This window comes from Anomaloglossus baeobatrachus, chromosome 2 (genome assembly GCF_048569485.1).
Source record: "Anomaloglossus baeobatrachus isolate aAnoBae1 chromosome 2, aAnoBae1.hap1, whole genome shotgun sequence".
Taxonomy (NCBI): domain Eukaryota; kingdom Metazoa; phylum Chordata; class Amphibia; order Anura; family Aromobatidae; genus Anomaloglossus; species Anomaloglossus baeobatrachus.
This window is the reverse complement of record NC_134354.1, coordinates 583564423-583586501: the sequence shown is the minus strand read 5'-3', so window position 1 is coordinate 583586501 and position 22079 is coordinate 583564423. Positions and strand designations below refer to the sequence as shown.

At 47.1% G+C, this 22079-nt stretch overlaps 1 protein-coding gene across 2 annotated transcripts; it reads right to left on the bottom strand.

Annotated features, from left to right (window-relative positions):
* Positions 1 to 2654: 2654 nt before the first annotated feature.
* SPRY2 (sprouty RTK signaling antagonist 2) lies at positions 2655 to 16365 on the bottom strand. 2 transcript variants are annotated; one of them, XM_075334360.1, is made up of 2 exons: positions 16013 to 16365; positions 2655 to 4383 (listed from the first exon to the last, which is right to left on the bottom strand). In XM_075334360.1, exon 2 carries the CDS (start codon positions 4330 to 4332, stop codon positions 3382 to 3384), a length of 951 nt encoding a protein of 316 aa, XP_075190475.1. In that variant the 5' UTR covers positions 4333 to 4383; positions 16013 to 16365; the 3' UTR covers positions 2655 to 3381. The 2 variants fall into 2 exon arrangements, with proteins under 2 accessions (XP_075190475.1, XP_075190476.1); XM_075334361.1 differs by lacking the exon at positions 16013 to 16365 and adding an exon at positions 11692 to 11710.
* Positions 16366 to 22079: the final 5714 nt, after the last annotated feature.

Here is a 22079-nt window from a genome sequence, read left to right as displayed (position 1 = left end):
GATCCTGATTCCAGCAATATGTCACTTAGTTGATTAGTGTAGTTTAGCTAAAATCAGTTTAATCAGCAGGAGATCATCATTAGGACTACTAGATATGCTGCCAAGTGGTCCAGCTTATTCATGAGCTCTGTATCTAGATCTGCAGGAGAGAAAACTGATTTTATCAAAATGACAGCAAACCACTCAGTAAGTGACACATCACTGGAATCAGGGTCTCAGTCTACATTATGCTGCTCTCAGATGAGAAACTCCTAAAACCTAGAATTTATTAGTAAGGTTAAAAAGAGGGGAAACCCCACATCAACACATTAAATAAGAAAACACAAAAGGGGATGGCCCTAATGAGCCCTATGACTGCCCCTACCTTGCGGCGGAGGTCGGCGCCCTATTACCCGCGCAATTGGCGCCCCCGCTCACTGTCGACTTTTACCTAATGTCCCTATTAGTCCCTATTGGGAGATAAAGTAATAAACAATCTAGAATCAAAAACACCAAATAGCCTAGTCGGAAATGACAAAAGATGATTAAATGTGTGATACTCCAACACAAATGTTCAATTCAGTGTCCGTCCAATACAATTACATCAGAGGGACACGTATACATTTTCACCTTTTGCTCTCAAATGAGATAGCAAAACCCTAGTGACAGATTCCCTTTATATATCCCTATAGGTTTGTCTAAGGCAAGGTAATCTCAGCAGTTGTGGCGATGACATAGGCTGCATGGCCAAAAAGCGATATATGCTGCTGATATATTGCAGCTTAATGCAGGTGAATTTGGTCACATTGCGACAAGTTAAGGAGTTGCAACTGGCTGCAACTTTTTGAACCTTGCTTGTGGCAGACAGTACCCATTACACAGTAGCAGTGTGACTCCATTCATCTACGTACACTAGGCTGCAGGATAGCAGAGGGATAAGGCCAGAGTCACACCTGCGAGTGCCTCGAGTGTAACTCGCGCGAGTCTCTCATTGAATGATTATTATTATTATTATTGTTTATTTATAGAGCACCATTGATTCCATGGTGCTGTACATGAGGGGGTTACATACAGAATACATGTACACGTTACAATAGACAGACTAGCACAGGGGGAAGAGGGCCCTGCCCTTGCGGGCTTACATCCTAAAGGATTTTGGGGAGGAGACAGTAGGTGGGGTGTAGGTGGGGCGGCAGCTCCGCACGGTGGTGGGGCGGCAGCTCCGCACGGTGGTGGGGCGGCAGCTCCGCACGGTGGTGGGGCGGCAGCTCCGCACGGTGGTGGGGCGGCAGCTCCGCACGGTGGTGGGGCGGCAGCTCCGCACGGTGGTGGGGCGGCAGCTCCGCACGGTGGTGGGGCGGCAGTTCCGCACGGTGGTGGGGCGGCAGCTCCGCACGGTGGTGGGGCGGCAGCTCCGCACGGTGGTGGGGCGGCAGCTCCGCACGGTGGTGGGGCGGCAGCTCCGCACGGGGGTGAAGCAGTGAGGTCATTGAAGGTTATAGGCATTTCTGAACAGATGAGTCTTTAGGTTCCGTTTGAAGCTTGCGAGTGTAGTAGATAGTCTGACGTGTTGAGGCAGTGAGTTCCAGGAGACTGGGGATGCTCGGGAGAAGTCTTGGAGTCGGTTGCATGAGGAGCGAATGAGAGAGGAGGATAGAAGGAGATCTTGGGAGGACCGGAGGTTACGTTTTGGAGTGTAGCGAGAGATTAGTTCAGAGATATATGGAGGAGACAGATTATGGATAGCTTTGTAGGTCAGTGTTAGTAATTTGAATTGGATACGGTGGAAGATTGGGAGCCAGTGGAGGGACTTGCAGAGAGGAGAAGCGGGGTGGTATTGAGGAGAGAGGTGGATCAGTCGGGCAGCAGAGTTAAGGATGGACTGGAGAGGGGCGAGTGTGTTAGCAGGGAGACCACAGAGGAGGATGTTGCAGTAGTCGATGCGGGAGATTATGATGTCCGGCACGGACTTGCACTCTCCTGACAGGAGCGGGTCGGTTGCATGTATGTCTATGCAGCTGATATGCTCCTGTCCTGAGAGTGCGAGTCCATGCCGGGTGATTCAATGAGAGACTCCCGCAACTTACACGCAAGTGTGACTCTGGCCTAAAACAATCTTTGGCTGCAGGGTCTGTGTCCCAGACCATCTACTCCCACCCCAAACAAAACAGTATGTCTAAGGGCATGTGCTCAAGATCAGTTCACAGTGTTTAGGATGGAGCATGTTTTTGCTGTGTCCAAAGTGCAGCATTGTACAGTACAAGCACAGTGGATGGGATTTCTAGAAAGCTCAGGCCCCTTATGCTTATTTTTTCCTGCAGCGTAAACTGATCTGCGGCGTGGCTTGTCAATTTATTGCTGCGGAACCGCGAGTGTTCTCTGCTGGGGGAACAGTGAGAAAGTCCGCAGCTTCCTGAACCCTGATCGTGGGAACAAGCAGCTGCGATCTCCTGCAGAGAGCACTCGCAGCGCCGCAGAAGAGGACATGCTGCGTCCAGGACACCGCATGTCCGGATCGTGGGCACATACCCTAAATAGTCACCATAAAATGCATGCGCATGGGGCCTTACTACAAATGTGAGCATTGTATACACATCTGGAAAAATCAATGGCACACTTTCACCACTCCGTACCCCCACTGACTCCTATAAAGAAGAGATCTCACACTTGCCAGGTTTAATTTCAAACGTTAATATATTTTCTATTTTATAGTGAACATATGCATCCGTTCCCCCCATCTGCAGAAACTGACATAAAAAAGGGGAAACATTTGTACGATGCCTCTTAAAATAAATATTTCTCTTTTATAAAATAATAAAACTTCAAATAAATATACTTTACACTAAACAATATGTTGGAAAAATTAGAAAATAAAAGGCTGAGTGTAACTGTACAATATACAGAAAGTCCATTAATTTTCAATAAGTTGAAGTACAATCTAACCGCGCGGATAGACTCACATTCCTCTGAATGTATATTAGTACATTTCGTGATCGCGCCAATACAGTGGCGCCAAATTCACAGTTGTAAATAGTATTCTTTATGTACAAAAATATATAGCGCATTATCTCTGACACAAAAAAATGAAAAAAATCATTTGCCGATTTACAAATTTTGCAAGTTCTTCACAAAACGATGCAGATTTCCGCAGGAGGAGTGTCTGCGGTGCTTTAGCTTATATTGTAGGTGGCGCAGACACTGGCTCCTAACGGCAGCTTGATTAAAGGTTTTCTAACAAGCCTATTAGTTACGATGGCACTTAGGGAATAAAAAAATCCACTGCAAACAGGAAAAAAAAATTCCTTCTGCGTTCTACCAACTGTACCGAATTAGTATACATGATTGCATAAGTAGGTTAAAAGTAAGTCCAATTACTTTAGCGTCCATTGAAGCCAACCGGTGCTATGTTGGCTTCCCCAAGCTTCTGGGCTGTAACTGTGGAGCTTTACAACATACTGTATTTGACCTTTTACATCGACATCCCGGCCTCTTTGCCCGGTCGTAGCAGCCTTGGCATAATTTAAGGCAACCCTTGGCTGGAAGGTAACACCATAAACAAGGCAAAAGTATTGACATAAGACCAATGGCGGACCAGCGAGTGCAGCAATGGGACTGGCTACAAGAACAGGGGTTGTCGGCACAATTGTCCTCGTCGTCGTTTGAGCAGTGATAGAATAGGCACTTCACGCAGCAAACACAAGTTCCATAGTCGATCACCTCCTGAGCTGAGCAAAGGCACTGCTTGTCACATATCCAGCAGGAGGGAAGAGTTCTTGGATAAGTGCATTCTTGGCACTTACATTTCCCGCAGCTCTCACACCTGTATGCATGTAAGCCCAAGTCCTCTTTACTGGAAGGCTTTAACTCCTCTGGTTTCAGCTCACCTTTGGGTTGTACGCAAATTATCCTGTCAGCACCAAGCCCCGAAGATGAATAAGGAGGACCTAAAAGTCTTTGCTCTGATGAGCTGCTACTTGTGCTTGTCCTCGTACTACTTCGTGATCCTGTACTCACTGTACTAATGGATCGAGACAACGATGCCTGTGATGAGGGATGCATTGGTGGAAGAGGGCTCCGGCTAAATTGCCTCTGATCAGTTACCACATGTATTCTTTCATTTTTGTGCTGGAGAGCTTGACGAGGAGCAGGTTTAACCCAAGGTCGGGGAGCCACGGTGGGCCCTTCAGTATACTCATTAGTGTTCCTTATGGCTCTTATCTGTTCCAATGACAACACGTGAACTTGTTGCGTTAAAATGTCCCTTGGGTCAATGTCGCCATGTGGTCTCCCACCGTCACGCCGAGTCTGGAGTAAAGGCTGGGATCCACTGCCATTTTGATCTCTGGCCTCCATCAGTACTCTGAAGAGTTTTCACTCCAGTAGGCTGAGAACACATCTGAAGTCCTGCAGGCACAAAGAGAGAACCATTACTTACTCCGCAAAGAAAGTCTTCAAAAATAAAGAAATGAAAATTACATCCTGCACAACACAAAAAGCAACCAGGGATAATTCAGACAAAACTGGCAATTGCACACGCATACTATAATCAGAAAGTACGCATAGGCGAACTAGGAAAACAAACCTCAGCCCCATGGTACGCAGCATGCCCAGACACTTGGAGGAAAAATCCACCAACTCCAGGCTGGACAATAAGTTGTAAGCTAATCTTCTCATCTACAATTTCCTCTGCTGTACTTCGAAGAAAAACAAGCCACACATTCTATTTCCAGCATTTCCTTTAAAATGCCACAGGCAGCAATAGCAAAAGAAAGCCATTATCAAAAACTCGAGCAAAGCAGAAAAGTTCAAGAATTGGAGTAAACTGCTATAATTCTATAGAACTATAAAAAGTACTTGTAGCAGAGCCAATGCTGTCATCCAGTGTAGGAGCATATACAATACCACATTAAGGAATCATTAGGAGCAGCAGCTAATGACTAACTCTGCTGCGTGTGTGCGTATGTATACGAGTGCGTGCGTATGTATAAGTGTGCGTGCGTATGTATACGTGTGCGTGTGTATGTATACGCGTATGTGTGTGCGTATGTGTGTATGTATACGTGCTTATGTATACGAGTGTATATGTGCGTACGCGCACACGTACGTGTGTGTGTGTGTGTGTGTGTGTGTGTGTGTATATACGTACGTGTGTGTACGTGTGTGTACGTGTGTGTATACGATACGTGTGTGTGTGTGTGTATATACGTACGTGTGTGTGTATATACGTACGTGTGTGTGTGTGTATATACGTACGTGTATATACGTACGTACGTGTGTGTGTGTATACGTACGTACGTGTGTGTGTGTATACGTACGTACGTGTGTGTGTGTATACGTACGTACGTGTGTGTGTATACGTACGTACGTGTGTGTGTGTATACGTACGTACGTGTGTGTGTGTGTGTATACGTACGTACGTGTGTGTGTGTGTGTATACGTACGTACGTGTGTGTGTGTGTGTATACGTACGTACGTGTGTGTGTGTGTGTATACGTACGTACGTGTGTGTGTGTGTGTATACGTACGTACGTGTGTGTGTGTGTGTGTGTATACGTACGTACGTGTGTGTGTATACGTACGTACGTGTGTGTGTGTGTGTGTGTGTGTGTGTGTGTGTATACGTACGTACGTGTGTGTGTGTGTGTGTGTGTATACGTACGTACGTGTGTGTGTGTGTGTGTGTGTGTGTATACGTACGTACGTGTGTGTGTGTGTGTGTATACGTACGTACGTGTGTGTGTGTGTGTGTATACGTACGTACGTGTGTGTGTGTGTGTGTATACGTACGTACGTGTGTGTGTGTGTGTGTATACGTACGTACGTGTGTGTGTGTATACGTACGTACGTGTGTGTGTGTATACGTACGTACGTGTGTGTGTGTATACGTACGTACGTGTGTGTGTGTATACGTACGTACGTACGTGTGTGTGTGTGTGTGTATACGTACGTACGTGTGTGTGTGTGTATACGTACGTACGTGTGTGTGTGTGTGTGTGTACGTACGTACGTGTGTGTGTGTGTGTGTGTATACGTACGTACGTGTGTGTGTATACGTACGTACGTGTGTGTGTGTGTGTGTGTGTGTGTATACGTACGTACGTACGTACGTACGTGTGTGTGTGTGTGTGTGTGTGTGTGTGTGTGTGTGTATACGTACGTACGTGTGTGTGTGTGTGTGTGTGTGTGTGTGTGTATACGTACGTACGTGTGTGTGTGTGTGTGTATACGTACGTACGTGTGTGTGTGTGTGTGTGTGTATATACGTACGTACGTGTGTGTGTGTGTATATACGTACGTACGTACGTGTGTGTGTGTGTGTGTATACGTACGTACGTGTGTGTGTGTGTGTATACGTACGTACGTGTGTGTGTGTGTGTGTGTATACGTACGTACGTGTGTGTGTGTGTGTGTATACGTACGTACGTGTGTGTGTGTGTGTGTATACGTACGTACGTGTGTGTGTGTGTGTGTATACGTACGTACGTGTGTGTGTGTGTGTATACGTACGTACGTGTGTGTGTGTGTGTATACGTACGTACGTGTGCGTGTGTGTGTGTGTGTATACGTACGTACGTGTGTGTGTGTGTATACGTACGTACGTGTGTGTGTGTGTATATACGTACGTACGTGTGTGTGTGTGTGTATATACGTACGTACGTGTGTGTGTGTGTGTGTATATACGTACGTGTGTGTGTGTGTGTGTGTGTATACGTACGTACGTGTGTGTGTGTGTATACGTACGTACGTACGTACGTGTGTGTGTGTGTATACGTACGTACGTACGTACGTGTGTGTGTGTGTATACGTACGTACGTACGTGTGTGTGTGTGTATACGTACGTACGTGTGTGTGTGTGTATACGTACGTACGTACGTGTGTGTGTGTGTATACGTACGTACGTACGTACGTGTGTGTGTGTGTGTGTATACGTACGTACGTACGTGTGTGTGTGTGTATACGTACGTACGTACGTGTGTGTGTGTGTGTATACGTACGTACGTACGTACGTACGTACGTGTGTGTGTGTGTGTGTGTGTATACGTACGTACGTACGTACGTACGTACGTACGTACGTACGTGTGTGTGTGTGTGTGTGTGTGTATACGTACGTACGTGTGTGTGTGTGTATACGTACGTACGTGTGTGTGTGTGTATACGTACGTACGTGTGTGTGTGTGTATACGTACGTACGTGTGTGTGTGTGTATACGTACGTACGTGTGTGTGTGTGTGTATACGTACGTACGTGTGTGTGTGTGTGTGTATACGTACGTACGTGTGTGTATACGTACGTACGTGTGTGTATACGTACGTACGTGTGTGTGTGTATACGTACGTACGTGTGTGTATACGTACGTACGTGTGTGTATACGTACGTACGTGTGTGTATACGTACGTGTGTGTGTGTGTGTGTATATACGTACGTACGTGTGTGTGTGTGTGTATATACGTACGTACGTGTGTGTGTGTGTATACGTACGTGTGTGTGTGTGTGTATATACGTACGTGTGTGTGTGTATACGTACGTGTGTGTGTGTATACGTACGTGTGTGTGTGTGTGTATACGTACGTGTGTGTGTGTGTGTGTATACGTACGTGTGTGTGTGTGTGTGTGTATACACGTACGTGTGTGTGTGTGTGTGTATACACGTACGTGTGTGTGTGTATACGTACGTGTGTGTGTGTATACGTACGTGTGTGTGTGTGTATACGTACGTGTGTGTGTGTGTATACGTACGTGTGTGTGTGTGTATACACGTACGTGTGTGTGTGTGTGTATACACGTACGTGTGTGTGTGTGTGTATACACGTACGTGTGTGTGTGTATACACGTACGTGTGTGTGTGTGTGTATACACGTACGTGTGTGTGTGTATACACGTACGTGTGTGTGTGTGTGTGTGTGTATACACGTACGTGTGTGTGTGTATATACACGTACGTGTGTGTGTGTATATACACGTACGTGTGTGTGTGTGTATATACACGTACGTGTGTGTGTGTGTATATACACGTACGTGTGTGTGTGTGTATATACACGTACGTGTGTGTGTGTGTATATACACGTACGTGTGTGTGTGTGTATACACGTACGTGTGTGTGTGTATACACGTACGTGTGTGTGTATACACGTACGTGTGTGTGTATACACGTACGTGTGTGTGTATACACGTACGTGTGTGTGTGTGTATACACGTACGTGTGTGTGTGTATACACGTACGTACGTGTGTGTATACACGTACGTACGTGTGTGTATACACGTACGTACGTGTGTGTATACGTACGTACGTGTGTGTGTGTATACGTACGTACGTGTGTGTGTGTGTATACGTACGTACGTACGTGTGTGTGTGTATACGTACGTGTGTGTGTGTGTGTGTGTGTATACGTACGTGTGTGTGTGTGTGTGTGTGTATACGTACGTGTACGTGTGTGTGTGTATACGTACGTGTGTGTGTATACGTACGTGTGTGTGTACACGTACGTGTGTGTGTACACGTACGTGTGTGTGTACACGTACGTGTGTGTGTACACGTGCGTGTGTGTGTACACGTACGTGTACGTGTGTACACGTACGTGTGTGTACACGTACGTGTGTGTACACGTACGTGTGTGTGTATACGTACGTGTGTGTGTACACGTACGTGTGTGTGTACACGTACGTGTGTGTGTACACGTACGTGTGTGTGTACACGTACGTGTGTGTGTACACGTACGTGTGTGTGTACACGTACGTGTGTGTGTACACGTACGTGTGTGTGTACACGTACGTGTGTGTGTACACGTACGTGTGTGTGTACACGTACGTGTGTGTGTACACGTACGTGTGTGTGTACACGTACGTGTGTGTGTATACGTACGTGTGTGTGTATACGTACGTGTGTGTGTATACGTACGTGTGTGTGTATACGTACGTGTGTGTGTATACGTACGTGTGTGTGTATACGTACGTGTGTGTGTATACGTACGTGTGTGTGTATACGTACGTGTGTGTGTATACGTACGTGTGTGTGTATACGTACGTGTGTGTGTATACGTACGTGTGTGTGTATACGTACGTGTGTGTGTATACGTACGTGTGTGTATACGTACGTGTGTGTGTATACGCACGTGTGTGTGTATACGTACGTGTGTGTGTATACGTACGTGTGTGTGTATACGTACGTGTGTGTGTATACGTACGTGTGTGTGTATACGTACGTGTGTGTGTATACGTACGTGTGTGTGTATTTATACGTATGTGTGTATTTATACGTATGTGTGTATTTATACGTGTGTATGTGTGTATGTACACGTGTGTGTATGTACACGTGTGTGTATGTACACGTGTGTGTATGTACACGTGTGTGTATGTACACGTGTGTGTATGTATACGTGTGTATGCATGTATGTATGTATACGTGTGTATGTATATGCAAGCATGCGTATATATAGATATGTGCATGTGCATATTATATACACACGTATACATACACATGCATACACGCACATGCATACATATACACATACACTGATCACAGGACCCACCAGACGCTGCCGCACATGGAACATGTAATGTAACAGAGGCTTATTACTTCCTCTCATTGTGAACGTGTCACAACAGGTGTATGGAAATCAGGTTCCTCAGACTTCAGCACAAGCTATTGAAGTAACAGGAAACCAGCTGCCATTATGGAGCCTGTCTCCTCTGTGCTCAGGTCACTCCAATGTGAATGACAATGCCCCGACACTCTGCTATTCGCATAACAAACAGTACCTGCATTTTACAGCTCCCTTCTTTAAAGCCTATTGGCTTTGATACATTTGCCTTAAGAGCTGTAAACTTCGCTCCATGAGGCTGGGCCGGATAATGCACATTATTCATGGAATTTACTGCAAGTCTCAAAAACAGGATGCCATCACCCTACAGCAGGTCTGTTAATTGCACAGATCTATAGGAGCAGGTCTGGTAACCGCTTCCCACAAGCAGCACATTCTATGGAACTTTCTTGACAATGAGGGAATTGAGATCATTGCTGTGCAAACACCATCAGGGGCCAATCTGAACCTAAAGGTGAAGAGATAATGGGCACTGTAATATTATGCAGCCAAGTCACCAAAATACCTAGTGAAAATATATGTACAGTATATCTTCCACCTGAGCAGTATCTTCCACCTGAGCAGTATGGAGCTCGCTGTGAGACCGGACACAATCTATAACTACGCAGTGTAGAACAGGGTACAGCAGACACCCATCTGCCTTCTATCGCTCATCACACCCCATTTATTGGTGCCATGTTCATTACATTTATAAATGGATTGTTCTGGGGCTGATCCATCTCTTAAAATTTTTTTATTTGTTTCCCCTAAAAGCAAACCATGATCTACTTTGATCTGTTATAAATCAACCTTGCTAATGGAAGTCAAAGCCCTATGAAAATATGGGTAACACACGGATGTGGTTTGTGTGCTATCCATGTGTAACTATGTGGCTGAGTATTTGCGCAAAACCTTCCTGCGCTCAACACTGCATCTTCTGGCAGAAAAACGCACCAAAAAACATGGAGGCGGTTTTTCTTAATGAAGTCAATTGGTGGAAGGGCTGAAAAACACCGGGAAAAAAAAAACGCACCAAGGACTGACAGTCAGATTTTTTTCTGCACTAAAATCTGCAAGGAAAAAAGAAGCAACGTGCGCACAGCACTTCAGAAGTCTCACTGACTTTGCTGGCATAAGGAAAGAAATAATAATACTACTAATAATAAAATAAAATAATAAATTATTATTAATAATAATAAAATAAAATCATTTATATAGCACCATTAATTCCACAGTGCTTTACATACATTGGCATCACTGTCCCCATTTTTGTCACTAAAGCGCACCAAAAAACGCAGCGTGTGCACACAGCCTTAAATGGGTAGGAGAAAATCTTCAGGTTTTTCTTTCCTGAAAAATGAACGCAACAAAGATTGTAAACACACTGACACAAACCAGAGATGGATGCAGCAGATTTATTTTTTTTAAAGAAAACGAAGTTAGACAAACTTTTTTTGGAGGAACAATTAATCGTCTGATTGTATTATGCGTAGCATTACAAAGCTTTACAAAAATACCATGAAAAAAATGTCAAACGCAGGAGAAAAGAACAAAAACCTCCACAAACCTCACTCCAGAAACATGGCGATATGGCCAACCACTGGTCTAAAAAAGCAGCTTCACAGATCACAATCTGGACCAGAATAATCTGAGCAATAGAACAAAGCCAATAATATGAGGTCACATTACTTGCATCACTTGTTGGTAGGATAATAGGGCGGCACGGTGGCTCAGTGGTTAGCATTGCAGTCTTGCAGTGCTGGGGGCCTGGGTTCTAGTCGCACCAAGGACACTATCTGCAAGGAGTTTATATGTTCTCCCCGTGTTTGCGTGGGTTTCCTCCGGGTACTCCGGTTTCCTCCCACACTCCAAAAACATACACAGATAGGGACTCTAGATTGTGAGCCCCAATGGGGACGACAGTGCTGCCAATGTATGTAAAGCGCTGTGGAATTAATAGCGCTATATAAGTTTATTAATTATTACTACTATTACTACTATTACTACTATTACTATAATGCACTTGCAGTCCTATGTAAAACTATACACAAACTCCAGACTGCGACTTCCCAAGTTGTGACAAACGCCTCTCTGCTATATCCGGACATTACCCAAAGGCATCTGCTCATACATACCTTATGGTGAGACGCTGAAGCATAGTGAAGGGTAGTTACTCAGCAGCCCTGATGTAATGGCTGGAGATATGGCCCTCCCAAATTACATTCTCTTTAACGGAAATGTTTGTTTCCACCAAATCTGAAGTTAGTTTCCATGACTGTAAAGGGAACTACCTGGTTCCCCTAAAGTCAGCAGAGCTTCACACCCAAGTTACACAACCGTACATCTTAATTTCTAAAGTGAAGATGTCATCCTCCCTTCTAAGTATTCCCAATGTAAACAGCGCCCAGGCAAACCGAAAAATGGGATGAAGTCAACGATTATCAACGCAAGGGACATGAGAAAAGAACAGGCTTCTTCTCATTATAGCCACTTTCCTGATATGTGACACTAGATCCTACTAAGAAAAAAATAATTGATTGTGATCTTAGGCCCAAGAATTCATAACAATCACCTTAGCTGTCTGAACCCAATGAAACGTCAAATCATGTAAAGCCTGTCATCACTACAGACAATCCCCATTGATCAAAAGCCTGAAATAAATTGTACAATGCAGCAATCCTCCTCCGAGCACCATTTATGACTAAACCTTCCTCGCTGCAGACTAGTCAAGCAAAACTTTACTCCAGGACTGGAATTGAAAAGTAAATTGATCTCCATCTTCACAGGAGCAGACAGGACCCACTGTCAGATCATTTTCTCTATTCACTGCGCTTCAATATAGAAGGTACTGCTACGCCATTAACTTCAGAAAGTACAGATTACACAGTTCCCAACGTGAAAAGTAACAGAAAAGTAGTATAAAACAACGCAAACGGCAAATGGATACAAATAAGGTACAAAATAAGTCAGGAGGAGAAATGGGAATCAACAGATTCCAGAAACATAACATTATGTACTTTATATACGTCACATATAGATAGAAGGGATATACATACACTACAGCTCATCCCAGGCAGCCACAGGCCTTCATTTACTATTGATATTCATTACTAAAAAGAGTTTAGGTCTAACCGTAAAAGCAAAATGTTTATCAGAATCGGAAAATTTTTCTACCCCAAATATTAACACATTAATGTCTAGATTATAAAAAAAAATGTTTAAAAGAACTGAGTCCTCAGTGGTTGATACCTTTTAATGGCTAACTGAAAAGATGGTAATAATAGCAAGCTTTCCAGACTACTCAGGTCTCTTCTTCAGACTCAGTATAACAAAATCTGAAGAGTCACATTTATACATTATACATATTTTTATACATTTTTCTTATCCAAATGCAAGAAGGAGAATCTGATCCCCAAAGGACTCTGGATGAGGACTTCAGTTCTTTTAGACAATGTTTTATATCTACTGGCTAACACGGTACAAAGATATATTTTACCGAGATTATCACTATTAATGCACTCCTTACTTCGCAGGAGCTGTCAAATAAAGGAAATCTGCATAAAAGCAAAATAATCACATTAGAACCAACATCTTCTGATCACTTCACATGTGAAAGCTGATTATTGTGCAGGCCTTTACACCAGCACGAAGGAATAGGGAGATGTGGAAGTGACCTGGAAGCTCAAGAGCCTCGTCCACATCTCCTGGGTCTGAGGGCTCAATACAATGTAACAAGAAAATAACCAGACACCTCCATCTCAGGAAACCTTCTGCAGATGGAGCCATGTGTCCCATACAGTGCTATACTATGTAACAAGTAACACAGACACTTCCAGGATAGAGCAGGCACCACAGACTCACAGGAAACCTTCTGCAGATGGAGCCATGTGTCCCATACAGTGCTATACTATGTAACAAGTAACACAGACACTTCCAGGATAGAGCAGGCACCACAGACTCACAGGAAACCTTCTGCAGATGGAGCCATGTGTCCCATACAGTGCTATACAATGTAACAAGTAACACAGACACTTCCAGGATAGAGCAGGCACCACAGACTCACAGGAAACCTTCTGCAGATGGAGCCATGGCAGAGCCTCGTCCACATCTCCTGGGTCTGAGGGTTCTATACACTATATATAACATGTAAACAAATAACCAGACACTTCCTGGATAGAGCAGGCACTCAGTAAACTTTCTGGAGATGGAGCCATGGCAGACCTTCTGGGGATCTCCTAGGTCTGAGGGTTCCAAACACTTGTATACAATGTAACAAGAATAAACCAATAACCAGACACTTCCAGGATGAGCAGGCGCCTCACACTCATCCACACCTCCTGGGTCTGAGTGTCCCATACAGTGCTATACAATGTAACAAGTAAACACATAATTAGACACTTCCAGGATGGAGCAGGCACCGCACAGTAAACTTTCTGCAGATGGAGCCATTGCAGACCTTCAGGGATCTCCCAGGTCTGAGGGTTCCAAACAGTTCTATACAATGTAACAAGAAGAATAAACCAATAAGCAGACACTTCCAGGCTGGAGCAGGCGCCTCACACTCATCCAAATCTCCTGGGTCTGAGTGTCCCATACAGTGCTATACACTAACAGAAAGAGGAAACATAAGCAAATACTTCCAGGATGGAACAGGCACCTAAAATTCACAGTAATGGCAGCCTTTGTGGGATCTCCTGGGTCTGAGGGTCCCATACAAGTAAATAAATATAGTCACTTCCAGGATGGAGCAGGCACCGCACAGTAAACTTTCTGCAGATGGAGCCATAGCAGAACTTCTGGGGATCTCCCAGGTCTGAGGGTTCCAAACAGCTCTATACAATGTAACAAGAAGAGTAAACAAATAACCAGACACTTCCAGGATGAGCAGGCGCCTCACACTCACAGTAAATGGCAGCCCTTGTGGGGGTCTCCTGGGTCTGAGGGTCCCATACAGTAAACACTAGCAGACACTTCCAGGATGAGCAGGCACCTCACACTCAGTAAATGGCAGCTCTTGTGGGGGGTCTCCTGGGTCTGAGGGTCCCATACAGTAAACACTAGCAGACACTTCCAGGATGAGCAGGCGCCTCACACTCACAGTAAATGGCAGCCCTTGTGGGGGTCTCCTGGGTCTGAGGGTCCCATACAGTAAACACTAGCAGACACTTCCAGGATGAGCAGGCACCTCACACTCAGTAAATGGCAGCTCTTGTGGGGGGTCTCCTGGGTCTGAGGGTCCCATACAGTAAATACATAAGCAGACACTTCCAGGATGAGCAGGCACCTCACACTCAGTAAATGGCAGCCCTTGTGGGGGGTCTCCTGGGTCTGAGGGTCCCATACAGTAAACACAAGCAGACACTTCCAGGATGAGCAGGCGCCTCACACTCACAGTAAATGGCAGCCCTTGTGGGGGTCTCCTGGGTCTGAGGGTCCCATACAGTAAACACTAGCAGACACTTCCAGGATGAGCAGGCACCTCACACTCAGTAAATGGCAGCTCTTGTGGGGGGTCTCCTGGGTCTGAGGGTCCCATACAGTAAACACTAGCAGACACTTCCAGGATGAGCAGGCACCTCACACTCAGTAAATGGCAGCTCTTGTGGGGGGTCTCCTGGGTCTGAGGGTCCCATACAGTAAATACATAAGCAGACACTTCCAGGATGAGCAGGCGCCTCACACTCAGTAAATGGCAGCTCTTGTGGGGGGTCTCCTGGGTCTGAGGGTCCCATACAGTAAACACAAGCAGACACTTCCAGGATGAGCAGGCACCTCACACTCACAGTAAATGGCAGCCCTTGTGGGGGTCTCCTGGGTCTGAGGGTCCCATACAGTAAATACATAAGCAGACACTTCCAGGATGAGCAGGCACCTCACACTCACAGTAAATGGCAGCCCTTGTGGGGGTCTCCTGGGTTTGAGGGTCCCATACAGTAAAGACACTTCCAGGATGAGCAGGCACCCCAGTCTCGGTGACCTCTGGGGGCCATGGCAGGCTTGTGGGGGTCTGCTGCCCCCTCCTGCACACCCCATTAGCAGTGTGATCACACTGGGGATTAGGGGAGGGGGTTACTGTGGGGACAGGGCGCACAGACAGAAATAGCTCTTTAAACCAGACCACAACATTTCCGAAGCTGCTCAACACCATCAGATCCATCCTTTCCTGCATTCTAAATAGGGCTCAGAGCAAACCGCAGAGTGGAAAGTGTGAGTACAGAGCAGCACAATGTGCACGGCGGCAGACACCAGAGAGCAGCAGCTGACATGTTCTAGAGCAGGTAAAGCATATGCAGGGAGTTCTCCCTGAACTTTCCGCTCCGTGCACTGCCCCTGGACTCAGCCCCACACACCAGGGCTCCCCCATTTCGGGGGCCTCCTTACAGGCAGCACTGGGGTCTCCTTAAAGTAATGAAAAGCGCCTGCAAGGGTTAAACTCAGCATTAACCCCATACTCACCGCAGCGGCACCACGACTCCTCTCTGTTCTGCAACTCTGAAAGTTCTGCTGAATAATCCACGCAAAGCCGCAGAGTCCGGGCAAATGTCCCCACATCAGGCAAAGTGCGGGGAAGTCCGGGCAGAGAATCCCCGGCGGGCGGCGCAGTCCGGCAGAGTCCAGGGCCGTCCCGGCCGGCAGAGCAGTGTGACAGGGCGCCGCCGCCTCAGCCTTGTTGTGCTCTGGGCTTAGAGGAGGAGTAGGGCAGTAAATGGCGTCATGTGGAACTGAGGAGGAACAGAGCAGTTGTTGTCCCAGAGGATATATCGCATCCGGTGCCTGCTCATTGGCTCTGCACGGACACTCACACTGCCGGCTCTGAGCCGCGGGAGGGCGCTCACGGGGCAATGTGCTCCAGCACAAGAGGGAGGCGACCAGCAGGGCCAGGCCTGTCACTGACAGGGAGAGTACACATGGCAAGTGTGGGGGCAGGAGGAACTACAAGTGCAGGACACATTATACCCGGGCCCTGAGCTCTGACAGGAGGAACTACAAGTGCAGGACACATTATACACAGCACTGAGCTCTGACAGGAGGAACTACAAGTGCAGGACACATTATACCCGGGCCATGAGCTCTGACAGGAGGAACTACAAGTGCAGGACACATTATACCCGGGCCCTGAACTCTGACAGGAGGAACTACAAGTGCAGGACACATTATACCCGGGCCCTGAGCTCTGACAGGAGGAACTACAAGTGCAGGACACATTATACACAGCACTGAGCTCTGACAGGAGGAACTACAAGTGCAGGACACATTATACCCGGGCCCTGAGCTCTGACAGGAGGAACTACAAGTGCAGGACACATTATACACAGCACTGAGCTCTGACAGGAGGAACTACAAGTGCAGGACACATTATACCCGGGCCCTGAGCTCTGACAGGAGGAACTACAAGTGCAGGACACATTATACACAGCACTGAGCTCTGACAGGAGGAACTACAAGTGCAGGACACATTATACCCGGGCCCTGAGCTCTGACAGGAGGAACTACAAGTGCAGGACACATTATACACAGCACTGAGCTCTGACAGGAGGAACTACAAGTGCAGGACACATTATACCCGGGCCCTGAGCTCTGACAGGAGGAACTACAAGTGCAGGACACATTATACCCGGGCCCTGAGCTCTGACAGGAGGAACTACAAGTGCAGGACACATTATACCTGGGCCCTGAGCTCTGACAGGAGGAACTACAAGTGCAGGACACATTATACCCGGGCACTGAGCTCTGACAGGAGGAACTACAAGTGCAGGACACATTATACGCGGGCACTGAGCTCTGACAGGAGGAACTACAAGTGCAGGACACATTATACCCGGGCCCTGAGCTCTGACAGGAGGAACTACAAGTGCAGGACACATTATACACGGGCCCTGAGCTCTGACAGGAGGAACTACAAGTGCAGGACACATTATACACAGCACTGAGCTCTGACAGGAGGAACTACAAGTGCAGGACACATTATACACGGGCCCTAAACTCTGACAGGAGGAACTGCAAGTGCAGGACACATTATACACGGGCCATGAGCTCTGACAGGAGGAACTACAAGTTCAGGACACATTATACACAGGCCCTGAGCTCTGACAGGAGGAACTACAAGTGCAGGACACATTATACACGGACCCTGAGCTCTGACAGGAGGAACTACAAGTGCAGGACACATTATACACAGGCACTGAGCTCTGACAGGAGGAACTACAAGTGCAGGACACATTATACACGGACCCTGAGCTCTGACAGGAGGAACTGCAAGTACAGGACACATTAAACTTAAACACAGGCACTGAGCTCTGACAGGAGGAACTGCAAGTGCAGGACACATTATACACGGGCCATGAGCTCTGACAGGAGGAACTACAAGTTCAGGACACATTATACACAGGCCCTGAGCTCTGACAGGAGGAACTACAAGTGCAGGACACATTATACACGGACCCTGAGCTCTGACAGGAAGAACTACAAGTGCAGGACACTATATACACAGGACACTGATCTCTGACAGGAGGAACTACAAGTGCAGGACACATTATACACGGTCTCTGAGCTCTGACAGGAGGAACTACAAGTGCAGGACACATTATACCCGGGCCCTGAGCTCTGACAGGAGGAACTACAAGTACAGGACACATTATACACAGGCCCTGAGCTCTGACAGGAAGAACTACAAGTGCAGGACACATTATACACAGCACTGAGCTCTGACAGGAGGAACTACAAGTACAGGACACATTATACACAGGCCCTGAGCTCTGACAGGAGGAACTACAAGTACAGGACACATTATACACAGGCCCTGAGCTCTGACAGGAAGAACTACAAGTGCAGGACACATTATACACGGGCCCTGAGCTCTGACAGGAGGAACTACAAGTGCAGGACACATTATACGCAGGCACTGAGCTCTGACAGGAGGAACTACAAGTGCAGGACACAATATACACAGGACACTGATCTCTGACAGGAGGAACTACAAGTGCAGGACACATTATACACAGGCCCTGAGCTCTGACAGGAGGAACTACAAGTACAGGACACATTATACACAGGCCCTGAGCTCTGACAGGAGGAACTACAAGTACAGGACACATTATACACGGGCCCTGAGCTCTGACAGTCGGAATTACAAGTGCAGGACACATTATACCCGGGCCCTGAGCTCTGACAGGAGGAACTACAAGTGCAGGACACATTATACACGGGCCCTGAGCTCTGACAGGAGGAACTACAAGTACAGGACACATTATACACAGCACTGAGCTCTGACAGGAGGAACTACAAGTGCAGGACACATTATACACGGGCCCTAAACTCTGACAGGAGGAACTACAAGTACAGGACACATTATACACAGCACTGAGCTCTGACAGGAGGAACTACAAGTGCAGGACACATTATACACAACACTGAGCTCTGACAGGAGGAACTACAAGTGCAGGACACATTATACACAGCACTGAGCTCTGACAGGAGGAACTACAAGTGCAGGACACATTATACACAGGCCCTGAGCTCTGACAGGAGGAACTACAAGTACAGGACACATTATACACAGGCCCTGAGCTCTGACAGGAGGAACTACAAGTGCAGGACACATTATACACAGGCACTGAGCTCTGACAGGAGGAACTACAAGTGCAGGACACATTATACACGGACCCTGAGCTCTGACAGGAGGAACTGCAAGTACAGGACACATTAAACTTAAACACAGGCACTGAGCTCTGACAGGAGGAACTGCAAGTGCAGGACACATTATACACGGGCCATGAGCTCTGACAGGAGGAACTACAAGTTCAGGACACATTATACACAGGCCCTGAGCTCTGACAGGAGGAACTACAAGTGCAGGACACATTATACCCGGGCCCTGAGCTCTGACAGGAGGAACTACAAGTACAGGACACATTATACACAGGCCCTGAGCTCTGACAGGAAGAACTACAAGTGCAGGACACATTATACACAGCACTGAGCTCTGACAGGAGGAACTACAAGTACAGGACACATTATACACAGGCCCTGAGCTCTGACAGGAGGAACTACAAGTACAGGACACATTATACACAGGCCCTGAGCTCTGACAGGAAGAACTACAAGTGCAGGACACATTATACACGGGCCCTGAGCTCTGACAGGAGGAACTACAAGTGCAGGACACATTATACACAGGCACTGAGCTCTGACAGGAGGAACTACAAGTGCAGGACACAATATACACAGGACACTGATCTCTGACAAGAGGAACTACAAGTGCAGGACACATTATACACAGGCCCTGAGCTCTGACAGGAGGAACTACAAGTACAGGACACATTATACACAGGCCCTGAGCTCTGACAGGAGGAACTACAAGTACAGGACACATTATACACCGGGCCCTGAGCTCTGACAGGAGGAACTGCAAGTGCAGGACACATTATACACGGGCCCTGAGCTCTGACAGGAGGAACTACAAGTTCAGGACACATTATACCTGAGCGCTGAGCTCTGACAGGAGGAACTGTAAGTGCAGGACACATTATACACAGGTCCTGAGCTCTGACAGGAGGAACTGCAAGTGCAGGACACGTTATACACGGGCCCTGAGCTCTGACAGGAGGAACTACAAGTTCAGGACACATTATACACAGGCCCTGAGCTCTGACAGGAGGAACTACAAGTGCAGGACACATTATACCCGGGCCCTGAGTTCTGACAGGAGGAACTACAAGTTCAGGACACATTATACACAGGCCCTGAGCTCTGACAGGAGGAACTACTAGTTCAGGACACATTATACCCGGGCCCTGAGCTCTGACAGGAGGAACTACAAGTTCAGGACACATTATACACAGGCCCTGAGCTCTGACAAGACGAGCAGCACTACAAATGCTTCATAAGGCCCTGTGCACACTGTGTTTTTGGGTGCAGTTTTGGTCTCTAAACTGCATGCATTTCCTTCCCAGCAAAGTCTATGGGATTTCATTTTTGCTGTCCGCACGTTGCAGCTTTCTCTTGGCTGCGTGTTTGTGGTGACAACAAAAATGCAGGATGTCCGTTCTGTGTGTTTTTGAGCGGAAGCCTCAGAGCTCAAATGAATGACAGTCCGCGGAGGCAGGGTGACAAGCAGCTGCGCCATTGGTAGTGCTGTCACGTCCTCCTGCAGGCAGCAGTTTAGTACCTGCCGCTGCTGGGGTCTGAGTGGGTTAGATGATAGTCGTCTGTGTGCCATGATAGAATCCTTGGATGACACATCAGAAACTCATGCCTCTTAAGGCTGCTTTACACCAGACAATCTATCGAGCGATAGATCGTCGGGGTCACGGTTTTTGTGACGCACATCCGGCATCGCTGGCGATACTGGCCTGTGTGACACCTCCTAGCGACGCAGTATCGCTCACAAATCGTGAGTCGTGTACTGGTCGCTAGGTTCCATAATATCGTTTAATTTAGTTGTTCATCGTTTCCGGGGTAGCACATGCCGCTCCGTGTGACACCCCAGGAACGATGAACAGCAGCTCACCTGCGTCACGCGGCCGCCGCCGGCTATGTGAAGGAAGGAGGTGGGCGTCCTGCTCATCTCCGCCCCTCCGCTTCCATTGGCCGGCGGCCGTGTGACGTCGCTGTGACGCCATATGTCCCTCCCATTCCAGGAAGTGGACGTTCGCCGCCCACAGCGAGGTCGCACGAGAGGTAAGTATGTGTGACGGGGGTTACTGACTTTGTGCGACACGGGCAGCGATTTGCCCATGACGCAAAAAGGACGGGGGCGGGTACGATCGATTGTGAAATCGCACAATCGGTCGTACCATGTAAAGCAGCCTTTAGCCCGTCTCTCGCCCTAGGACCCCAATTCCAGCAGGTTCTAAGAATAGACCAGTTCTTTTGTGGTGTGAACTCTTTAAGGGTAAACCTGGCAGAAGAAGTGAAACAAAAGATTTGCACTGATGCTTTTGTGGATACTTGGTGCTTATTCACAATGGATCAGGAGTCCACTGATCAGGAAATGAAGATGAACAGACCATCGTTCTATAGGAAGCCGACAGTCGCAGAAACCTTCAGCAGATGGATACACTACATTGTGGTGCTAGGTTGCTTTATGGGGCAAAGCCATCTGGAAAGCTCTTCAGTACTCTTATTTATATGGTACCATGCTTTTAAAACAGATGAAGGCTTGGAGATACTGCCAGGGATCCAGTTTTGGGATTTTCCGAAGTTGGGCTGTGCAGGGGGTCAATGTACATTGATGATGAATACATTCCGTTACATGGTGGGCTGCTTTGGCATCCAACTTTGAGGAGAAAACTATAGTTACAATTGTTTTGATAACTAAAATGGACTTTTTCAAGAGAAATTTCCCCATTTGCTTTCTATGGTGGAGGTTTTCCACCTCCAAAAAAGTAGACCTCTATCAGTCTATGCTTGGCCTACTGTTTTTTTGCATACAGGGTCATGCCCATATGCCGCTTTTTTCCTGTTGCCTCTCCTTGGTAAGGGCTCCAGGCCATAGGATTTGCTTCACAAAGCTATTGAACAA

Bases quoted from the DNA above. Each gene is read 5' to 3' on its own strand.
- SPRY2 (XM_075334360.1), bottom strand. From the start codon at position 4,332: ATGGAGGCCAGAGATCAAAATGGCAGTGGATCCCAGCCTTTACTCCAG.